Here is a 12,222-nt window from a genome sequence, read left to right as displayed (position 1 = left end):
GGTAATTTTAGTTCGGTTAATAAGTTCGATTGTTTGTGTGGTAAAGTTTGTTTCAATGGTTGTAATTCACAACCTCTTGATTCTGTCATTGAGGATCACCCTAAAGTGGTTTCTGAATTGGATCGTAATGTCATGTTGTCGGGTTCAAAGTCACCATATAGGAGTTGCTTGTGGGTACCATCCCAATTGGTACCCCAGTTGTTGATTTGGACAACGTACTCGAGGTTGATTGTGAGGTGGCTAATCCACGTGTTGTGTTACATGGATCTTCTTCTTCGATGGGTTTGAATGGTTTGGATTCTTCCGAATCAATCCCGATGGAGGATTGTGATAAAAGTAGTACGGTTGATTTTGAGACGGTTGCATCCAAATTTGGTAAACCTTATGCTAGTTCGGTTATATTACCCTCGGTTTCACATACGGATGAGGACTTTTCGGGGCCGGTTAATTCTTACGCCGAATTTGATACTTTGATGTCTAATTTGGCGGCCGAAACTGTTAATGGTGATGACATTCCCACCTCTTCCGGTGTAACCTCTTCGAAGGTGACTAGATTAAAGGCTCCAAAAAGAAGACATCGGGTTCAAGGTGAGGAAAGGGAGAAGTTTGGTGAATTTATTAAGGACGCTTGATCTCTTTCTTTCCTTTGTAATGTAGATGGGTTGTGGTGAAGATGGTTTTTTTTGTTTGGTCTACGTTCGATTGCCTTCCATTTTTATTTTGACCTTTTGTTGATGTATCCCTTGTTTATTTTAGGTTGTTGCGAGCTTAGTTAGTTTAGGTTTTGTTTGGGCTCGGTTTTTTTTTGGTTGTAAGTTTCTTGTGAGTCTTCAATTTTGTTGAAGCACTCATTTGTTTAATTCTAGTTTTCGTTTTTTTCGCCGAAAAAAAAAAATAGATTCGGTGGGTAAGGAAAGACAAAAAGAAACAGTAATATAAATAATATAATAATAATAATTAACCTTTAATGAAAATTAAAACGTGTTAGAATAGTTCAGCAGTCGTGAATCTTGTAATCTTATACCGACAGTTTGTTCCGAATGACTATATCGTGTCCATTGCTAAACAGCTATCGTATAAAAGTGTTCCTAAAAATCTCTAATTTTTAAATTAAGTAGCTTTATTTATTTTGGTCATTATGGTATAAAATTCAGTTATTAACTATTAAATAAAAATTACATTAATTATTCACTTCCAATCCTAAGTAAAATATAATAAGTTTTAAAATTCAACAAATAGTTCCTAAATACATTTTTAATAAGTCTAAAATTTATAGAACTCATTTTCGGATCACCGTTTATTTTAAAATCATATAATTTCGAATTAAACTTCTCTAAATAATAATCGAAACGTCCAACGAGTATTACAATTATTAAATAATTATATTTGATATACTCTATATATATATATATATATATATATATATATATATATATATATATATATATATATATATATATATATATATATATATATATATATCAATTTAATTATATCATATATTATTATTTTAAGTTATTATATATATATATATATATACATATATTTATATTTATATTTATGTGTATATACATTTATTTACAATTAATGGTTCGTGAATCATCGGAGATAGTTGAAGGGTAATTGCATACATGAAAACAATTCACAAATTTTTGAGACTCAACCTAACAGACTTTGCTTATCGTTTCGAAATCATATAAAGATTAAGTTTAAATTTGGTCGGAAATCTCCGGGTCGTCATACAAAGCGATCCACGAAAGTCACGACCTTATAATTTCCGACCAAAGTACCAAAAGCCCAACATGGTAGCGAAACCGACATATAAAACCCTAAAGAAAATTCCAACAACCAAAGAATTAGCTCATGTCATCTATACCCAAATAAACCATTACCACGAAGAGGCAATCACTCGGTAGGATGTACGGAAAGGGGAACCGACAACGCACACAACGACCACAACCAACGAAACCTCGAATTAAACATTAGGACTATAGAAACAAACCGAGTGGTGATTATGATATGCTTGTGGGCTTTTTCTAATATAACTTTCAGCTTTCCAAAAAAAAAAGTGAAATGACCCGTAGAATAACGAGTTTGTTTAAACGAAACAGTTTAATGAGATGTTTTAGGTATTAAGTGAACGTACATGCTAAAGTCATTTAATTTAATGACTCGTAGAACCACAGATTTCGACTAAGAAACTTTTCGTTTTTACAAATATATTGATATACTTAACTTAGTCAGAATAAATGATCTACATTTATTATTCCACCACTTTCTTTCAATTTTCATCACAATTATTATTTTTTATTGTCATAAAAGTTACATTACAACATTTTATTGAGACATGTATTTCGATTGCATCTGTAACGTAATTAATTCCGTAAAGAAAACTCATATTTAAAGTAATAATAATATAATAATAATAATAACTTTTCTAATGACAACCCTAAGGGTTGTCATTAAGAGATAATTTGTGCATCAAATGATGGTAACAAGTTTTGTGGTTAGCCGCGCTTCGCTGCGGTCGAAGCGCGGTTAACCAATCATGAGTTGTTTTTTGAGTTTTATAGTGACGTCTTACATGATATATTCATTATATACATAAAATTTCATGCGTACATAGTTCTATGTTTGTTGTTCATTATTTTCACTACGTTATCGATTTTGTACAATAAGGCTATATGATTCTATCAAACATGTTATACATTGATATCTATTTAGTAGTTCGTTAACGTTAATTATATTCTCCTATCGAATTTCAAAGTAGCACAACCGAAATTTAAAGTATCTCCTTGAAAAATATTTGTAAAGGAAAAATGATTAAGGAAAAAAGTTTAACGAACACTTTTATACATATCTTATAAAGAAATACTCGGTCAGAAGTTCCATAAAAAGATTATAAAAATAGAGAAAATTCGAAAAGAATTTAAATTTTTTTTAAAGGAATAAAAAAAAGGTAAAAAAAAATATTGTAAAAAGGGTTGAGAAAAGAATTAAAAAAAAATAATAAGATGGTTTAAAAACCATCCGGTACCTATGTGAAGAGTCTAACCATCTATCCATTGATGTTTTTGAGTTTTTGATACGACATTATTTGTTTAGAATTTCAATAGATCGAATTTTAAATTTCTTAAAAAAAGGTCGTCAAGTTTCGAACCCGCAACCATTATGTTAATAATCATCCCATGATGACTCCCCTAATATTGCTTTTGTTCTAATATTACCACATTTGTTATTTGGGTTTTAAAAGTAAAAAGAAAACACATTTGTTATTTAGGTTTTAAAAGTAAAAATAAAAAGAGAGGGTGTTGTTGGGTATTGAACTCATGACCTTTAGTTTAACAAATAACCCAATAACCACTACGGCAATATTAGCTTTATTAAATTGTCACCACATTTATTACTTATCCAATAAAAATTTCGGTTTTTAAAGTAGTCAAAATTAATTGGCAGCCAATTTTGACTGCTACTGTTCATAAATTCTTTAAATGAATATATATAGAACTAGTCCGGACCGGCCCGCGCGTTGCGGCGGGGGGCTTTCGGGCTGCGTATTCATATTTAACGTAGCGTTGTCTATTTACAGAGGAGAACACAGCTCATGTGTTAAGCGCCGTTTTAGATGTCGTTTTTTAAAAAGTACCCGTTTCGAACGTAGTTAGTTTTGTTTTGTTCAATAATTTTTTTCGAGTGTAACGGTGCTGTCGGAAAATTTAACTCTCGGAGAGCAGAAAGATACGGGCTGTCGTTGTGTTAAGCGTTTTTTATAAATTGTCCGTTTCGAACGTGGTTAGTTTCGTTTTGTTCATAAAATTATTTCGAGTCTGACGCTGCCGTCGAAAAAATTTAACTCGTGGCGAGCGGGAAGATACCGGTTGTCGTTGTGTTTAGAGTTTTTTTTAAATTGTCCATTTCGCGTATAGTTATTCCTGTTGGGTTCGTAAGATTTTTTGTAATTGAACGGTGGTCTCGAAAAAATTTAACTAGCACCGAACGACAAGATATGGCCCGTTATAAATTCGGGTGAAATTAGTTTTTTTTTATTTTAATAAAATTATATATTTACACTTTTAACCCCTGAGAAAGTGTAAACTGAAAGGGTCGTTGTGTAAATATAACCAAAGTTTAGGAACCGTTTGTAATGTAAACGCAAACTCAAAACTACAATCCAATGTAACTAACTAAAGCTACAAACATTCCCACCACATTTAGTATATAAGGGTTAATAATTAATATTAAGGGTAGTTATTTTCATGAACAAGTGGTTATCAAAATGTACGAACAAAAATTACATGTTTTAATCTCTTAATGACAACCCTTAGAGTTGGTATTAGAAATTTTCATAATAATATTTGTTTAAAATTGAGTATTTATATTTTTAATAATAATTATTAATAATAACAAATGCATCTTTAATGTTTAAAAAAAAACTAAAATACTATCTATAATGTAATATAAATTTCTAAAATGATGATCAAAAAAAGTATGTTATCATAAGGTTGTAATGTTTCGTATATTATACAATTATCATGTTAATATTTTTATTAAAATTAATTAATTATTTTAATGACATTACTATGAGCTGCTTAGAAATTTTTTCTTTATTTTTAAATTTTTTATAAACTTAAATAATTCTTATTTATAACATTATTATTTTAGAGATTTATATTATACTAAAGATAGATTCATCTAGATATCTATCTCTGGATTCTGTATGTATAATGTATAATAATACCAACGAAGCATTGCTTCAATGGTACCGCGGTTACACTTGTGTACTCGCAGGGCTAGAGGTCTCGGGTTCGAACCTCGTCACCCGCTCTAGGAATTGAAACATTATTCTTTGAAGGTGGCCCAAAGGGAAGGTTTTACCGACCCGCTCCGGGACTAAGATCCGGCCCGCCTGCCCCTCGGGATGGTTTAAGGGTCGGATCCTCAGAGTGTGGTTCGGGTTTCCTGCCCGAAAGCGCGCGTGTGTGTGCAAATGATGACTAGGCTTCGGTCCGGACTGATGCAAGCTTGCCTTTCAAAAAAAAAAAAATAATGTATAATAATATAAGTAGTAAATAAATTTCAAATATTAAATTGCTGTCCACACGTAAGCCATTATATATTAGTTCTAGAGAGCACCTTAAAGTTGAAATTCAACGTTCAACGTTCTATAGACACCCTTCACAAGCTATATAAACGCCAACAATTTGTATTAATATCCATATCCATAATAATTAGTTCAACTTCAAAAACCAAATACATTTGATTACCTCCCTAGCTAGCTTCAAATACAATTCAAATACAAACAAGTTCATAACTTCTAGAATACACATCGTTCGCCGAATTTAGAAGATAAACCAAGTTTCAATATTTCAAAGGATTCGACAAAACGATCAAGGAAATGGCACTAGACAACAGATACAATTCGTGGGCAGATCAATGGGATCCAGAACCCGAGTACTACAACGATTATACAGGAAACAAGACTAGTGGCGTAAAGAGTAAGGTAGGAGAAGGTTTCGGTAAGTCAAAAGCAGCCGCAACAACAGGGATGAAAAAGGTTAAAACCGGAACATCAATTGGGTTTCATTGGATTAAAGACAAGTATCATAAAACCACCCATAAATAAGTACTTGTTCATTACATAGTATTTAGTACTGTTAATGTTTGTATGATACTTCAGAGACTCTTGAAGGAATTTGATTTTATTGTATATTTCATATTTTTTTCTTCATTACTTCATTGATGCAATAAGATTAATTACTCTTAACTTTGGTTTTCATTGTGCATCGTTGTCAATTGAAGGGATTTATTCACCATTGAATGAATATAGAGTCTAGGATTAAAATCCATAAAATAAGTTGGTCAATAAATTTGGAAAAAACTCATATCAACATAGTTTAATTTAAATGACAAAGTTAACTCCCCCAAATAAGGGCTGCAACAAGGCTGACCTGCTGTTGACAACTATATAAGATGAACAGATGTGTTTTTGTTAGAGATTTTAAGACGATACAATAAAAGGCTTGCCTTGGCCACCGAATTGCCAAATGAAACACACACCATCCGGGTTCAATTCTTGGCTATGTCAAATTGTTCAGAACGGGAGTGTGACCAGAGGGTGCGCATAATGCGCAATTCACCGGGTTCCAGGTCTCGCGCTCGAGGGTTTGTTTACCCGATGTTTTACTCTCTATGGGAAAGACAATGTGCTTTTTCATAGGGGGTTTCATAGCGCACACACACTATTAGAGACCAAAACACTAATATTTGGGCACTATAGTGACCATTTGTTACGTCACTACCAATATCGTATATTCGTATGGTGACCAAAATTCAATAACAACTAGTCGCTAGTTGCTGATCTCATATATTATATACGGAGTGTGTGTGTGTGTATATATATATATATATATATATATATATATATATATATATATATATATATATATATATATATTAAATTAAATTAAATAATATACATAAAAAACCAAAAAAAAATTAAGAAAGGGTGAAAAAGCATTTTATAAAAGTATGTATCAAAAGTTAAACAAAAGATGCCATAAAAGTATCCATTATTGAACCTGACCAACACGTAAGAGTATAAAACACAAAGATGAAACACACTAGGAATGTACCTATCAATTATTTTCTGAACTTAATACATATAACATATCCAACAAAAAAGATTAAAAAGACAAAAGTACACTTTAATGAATAGTTTTAAACGGAAATTCCTAAAACCTAAAATGACACAAAATGGGGTGAGCTTAACTGCTTAAGTATATAGGATCAATTATTAATAAACATACGTCACAAACTGATTTCATAACATACAGTTGAATTTGAAGTTGATTTGTTATAATTATTTTAGTTAAAAGTATGAATCTTTCGTTTTCGGTATTAAACGAAATTGAATCGAATTCAAATTTTGTTTTTGGTTCAATTTCGGTTATTCAATTCGAATTGTGTTTTTACTTTTTAATTTGATTTTGGTTCAGTTTATGCTCTCAAAAATTTCGAAATTGATCAAATCGAATAGGATAAATCGAAAACCGATTAACAACCTTGGTGTTGTTGGTAAATTTACATTACAATGTCTCCAGTTTCGTTTCAAAGTGTAGAATGTGACATTACATACATATATATATATATATATATATATATATATGTATATATATATATATATATATATATATATATATGTATATATATATATATATATATATATATATATGTATATATATATATATATATATATATATATATATATATATATATATGTATATATATATATATATATATATATATATATGTATATATATATATATATATATATATATATATATATATATATATATATTTATTTATTTATTTATTTGTTTTTTAATTTTAATTTTTTTTATTAACAACCTTGTATTGTAGCTCATGTGGTACTGGTCTGTCTCTCTCAGCGAGAGGTCAGAAGTTCGACTCCAGCCGGTCATTGCACACAAGGTTGCCCCTTTACCCTTGAATTTCACCCAAGGGTGTCTTCCGCACATCGCGTTGCAGGGGCAGTGGGGGAGGGGATTTTACCTTCTATGCCCTCGGATTGGGCAGGGTTTCCTCCTGTGCAGTAGTTTGGGGCAGGTTATGCAACTGCGGGAGATGAACTCGTGGGTGGTTAAGTCAGGGTAATCTCGTACTGCTATTCAAAAAAAAAAATCATTTTATTGAAATATTTTTTTTTTGGACATCACATTTTATTGAAATAAATTAAAATACAAGCATACATCAAAAACTTTGAAAGCAAACAAAGCCATACAAATATGAACCCGAACAGTAAGAGCATATGCAGACCTATCACTGTAACCATAACATTTTGGATGTTGAGATTTGAGAATACATCCGTTGAACTAACATCACAATCGATAACTAATTTTTACTTTCATTTAATGATAAGGCCGGTCCATAAATCCATAATATACGTCTAATGCTACTCCACCTGATAAATTTTACTTTCATTATTTAAGTCGTGTTGGATTGATAAATACTTCCAACTTCCAATTTTGCTATCATTATTTAATTTCTTGTCTTTTCGGGGAAAAAAACTCCCAACTTTTTGGTATATATCAAGTGTCCATACATGAAATGTAATAGCAGGAAATATTATCCTAGCAAATTAACCATATAGAAACAAAACTCAATGGAAAATGTTACATCCCTACAAACCTTTCTCCTTATTCTTTTCTTGTCCATTATGTTAATGATTTTAATTTCTATCAAATGGATTTCATTTCATTCCAAAAACAATAAAAACTTACCACCCTCTCCACAAAAATTTCCGGTTATCGGTAACCTTCACCAATTAGGCTCAAGCCCTCACCGCACCCTACAAGCCATGTCCCAAAAATATGGTCAACTCATGCTTTTAAACTTTGGTAGTGTACCCACACTTATAGCCTCATCTGCTGAATCAGCACAAGAAATTATGAAAACACATGACTTAGTATTTTGTAGTCGACCCAAGTTACGTATCCCAAGTATATTATTTTATGATTGTCGGGACGTAGCATTTTCTCCTTATGGTGAACGCGTAAGACAGTTGAAGAGCTTTATGGTAACACATCTTTTAAGTAATGTACAAGTGAAGTCATTTCAAAATGTGAGAGAAAAAGAGAGAGGTTTTATGATTCGTGCGCTTGAAGATAGTTATGAGTCTTCTGTTGATATTGGTGAATTGGTTCATTCGCAAATCGTTAAAATAGTTTATAAGGCGGCGTTTGGGAGAATGAAAGATGGGGTAGAAGTAAAACTCATAAATTTACTCAATAATTACACTAATGTGCTTATGGTGTTTGGTGTTGGGAGTTATGTTCCATGGTTGTCATGGGTAGATCAAGTCACTGGTTTAGTAGGAAAAACTAAAAAGGCTGCCAAAGAATTTGATGAATTTCTTGAAGGTGTTATTGAAGAACATGTAAACCAAGATGGAATGGAGCATTCAAGAATTATTAATGAAGGCCTAACCTTCATTGAAGTCTTACTAAATGCTAATAAAGATGGAACAATGGGCTTTACCATTGATAAAGATGTAGTCAAAGCAATACTCCTGGTATGAGTTTTTCTGGTATTCTTTTACAAATCTCTATATATGTAAACAAGGAGGCTATCTGAAAATTATACTCAATAAATACTTAACTAGACTTGGCTCACAAGATTCTTATATGAAGAAATAAAAAGGGTTAAGGCTACAAAATAGCTATATACTTTTATTTTTGTTCCAATGTAGGTTATATACTCAGAAAAATACCAGTGTAGATCATATACTTTCAAAAAGTGTTCTAATGTAGGCTATATGGTGACCGGTTACTCGCGTATGCAGTCTCTGAAGCTAACGAACGTTAACAAAGTTGAGATGTGGGATACGATTTCTTCATAAAGTTGTTCTGATTCCATCACCTAACACTCGTGAACTAAAATCAAGACCTGCAAATTCGAGAAACGATCCAATTGAATTGTTGACCAAAATCTCGTAAACTTTGACTTTTTGATATGTTGTTCCGAGATGAATTTTAACACGATTTGATGGAACACGAAGCTTGAAGGAGTAATCAGGAACCTGAATCTCTAATTAATTTGATCTATGAATGCTTCTTGTTAACGTCCGTTAGCTTCAGGGACTGCACACGCGGGTAATTGGTCACTTATAGCCTAGATTAGAACACTTTTTAAAAGTATATGACCTACACTGATATTTTTCTGGGTATATAGCCTATATTGGTTTAAAAATAAAAGTATATAGTTATTTGGTAGCCTTAACCCAAATAAATAAGTTAAAGTAATTGGTTTGATCCAACAATTTCATCATTTTGAATTCATACATACCAAAAGGTAGTGGTATTAACCATCTCTATATAGCTGTCTCGAGTTCGAGTCATCATTCGAGATTCTATAATGTTTGCTTTGCAGTTGGTTATGGATTCCTCTAGGGGTTCCTAGCAAATGATGCGTTCTGCCCATATCTAACAAAGTTCCCTCGAGGTTTTTCCTTAAGTGTAATATCCTGAAGTTTTCTCCTAAAGGGTGTAGAAAGTGAGCATACCAGTGACTTCCTGATGATCAGGTGGGTGGCTAATTGCCCCCGCCAGTGACCTTAGTACCGTCGTTAAATGATATATGTAGGGGTGTTGAGGAGCTAACACTACAAGAAAACAACTTTAGTACCAATGGCTGTTGCGTCACTAATAAAACAACATAAAACTGGTCACTAAGTCAAGTTAGTGACCAAGTTGGTCACCTCTCTTAACTGTCATCACAAAACACTATTAGAGACCAAAAGACTAAAAATTGGTCACTCCAATATTTTATGGTGACTAAAATTCAGTGACGACTTTTTAATTGTAACTATGTAGTATTATTAGTGATTAAGTGATAAGTCATCACTAAAAATTAGTTACAAATGACCACTTTCCAGTAGTACAAGTTGAGTTGAATATTAGTATATTTGTCTATTTACATACTATGGATTCAAGTACCCCTCAAAATCCCAAACATCTAGTTGCTTTCCTGTTGTCATCTACATTCAAAGAATAATACAACCAAAACCATTCACGATTATATTCATTGTAGGATGTCTTTGTTGGTGGAATTGATACTACATCAAAAAGTACAGAGTGGGTAATCTGCGAGCTTATAAGACACCCAAGAGTAATGAAAAAGTTACAACATGAAATAACAGAAACAGTACAAGGAAGATCCATGGTTGCCGAGGAAGATTTGGAGAAAATGCACTATCTTAAAGCCATCATAAAAAAGAGCATGCGACTACATATGCCAGCTCCACTTCTAGCACCGCGAATCTCAACACAAGATGTCAAACTAATGGGATATGATATTTCAGCTGGCACACAAGTTATTATAAATTCTTGGGCAATAGCAAGAGATCCTAACTTTTGGGAAGAACCAGAAGAGTTTAGACCAGAGAGGTTCGTCGAAAGTTCCATCAGCTACAAAGGCGTTAATTATGGGTGGCTTGTATTTGGCGGTGGTCGAAGAATATGTCCTGGTATTCAATTTGCTGGAGTTGGTATGGAACTTGCAATAGCAAATATTGTATACAAGTTTAATTTGGCATTGCCAAAAGGACTTAAACCCGAGGACTTGGACATGAGTGAGAAATTTAGTATCTCGGTTGGCAGGAATACCCCTTTACTAGTGACAATAAGTCCTCGGTTCTAGTCCTTAATTTGTCGTTGTAAATAATGTACTGATGGAATACCACATGTAAACAAGTCACAAAAACCATATATGTAAGTATATGTATTCGTGTATATATGTAAAGAAAGCGGAAGCAATTTTTATAATTTGCATGTGTATTTTAACCATTTAAAATGTATTCCATTTCATAGATCTAGTCTTGAAGATATGCTTAAATGTAAATAGAACTAGTTAGGGTTTATACCTTCTCCTAAAATGGAGGTTGAAGCAAGGAGATGAAGATGATGAAGATGCTAGTTTCTCACTTGAAACCTCAAGCCTTTGATACCCACAAACCTTAGTATATCAACACCCACTTCTTGGTTAGGATTTGAGACACAAAATAACAAGAAAATAAGCTTGAAAGAACCCTTCTTTGCTCCCAAAAATTTCGGCCAAAAGAGGATGAAAGGGAGAGTTTGATTTTCAAATTTGCAAGTAGTAATTGTTGTGTGTGTTTCTTTGTGCAAGCATGCTCATTAGGAGTAAATTCCAAGTTAATTAAAAGCATGAGGGAGGTGCCTAGGAGCCCTCAAAACCGCCCCCTCCCTCCCCTTTTTTTTTTTTATCTTTTATATTTTATAAACTTGTTAAGTTAAATCCCATGATACTTGCACTTTTATATATTAATACATGTACTTGTTTTTATCTTTATAAACCAATTACAAAGATAAATATATATATAACTTGCACATGTATATATATATATATATATATATATATATATATATATATATATATATATATATAATTTTATAAGCCACTTTATAAAATTATAACACACATGTATAAGTTTAATCATAAATAATTAAACTTGCACCTATAATTATCCAAATAATTATTTCTTGCATTTTATCTTTAGAAAACCAACTTCTAAAGTCTAAGTGTCAAATATTTATTTTAAAGATCCACTCATTAAAATAAATACATAAAAGTGTTGACGGTTTGTTATTGGGTATGACCCGACTTGGATCATAACAAATTGGC

At 32.1% G+C, this 12,222-nt stretch overlaps 1 protein-coding gene across 1 annotated transcript; it reads left to right on the top strand.

The window, feature by feature from the left end:
- Window positions 1–8,182: 8,182 nt before the first annotated feature.
- On the top strand, window positions 8,183–11,217 carry LOC139871728 (cytochrome P450 Tp4149-like). Its single transcript, XM_071859463.1, has 2 exons — window positions 8,183–9,091; window positions 10,609–11,217. The coding sequence occupies exons 1-2, from the start codon at window positions 8,183–8,185 to the stop codon at window positions 11,215–11,217; spliced, it is 1,518 nt and encodes a 505-aa protein (XP_071715564.1).
- The last annotated feature ends 1,005 nt before the right edge of the window (window positions 11,218–12,222 follow it).

Source organism: Rutidosis leptorrhynchoides, chromosome 10, assembly GCF_046630445.1.
Source record: "Rutidosis leptorrhynchoides isolate AG116_Rl617_1_P2 chromosome 10, CSIRO_AGI_Rlap_v1, whole genome shotgun sequence".
NCBI classification, from domain to species: Eukaryota; Viridiplantae; Streptophyta; class Magnoliopsida; order Asterales; family Asteraceae; genus Rutidosis; species Rutidosis leptorrhynchoides.
The sequence above is the reverse complement of the archived record's forward strand: the minus strand, read 5'-3'. Positions and strand labels throughout refer to the sequence as shown.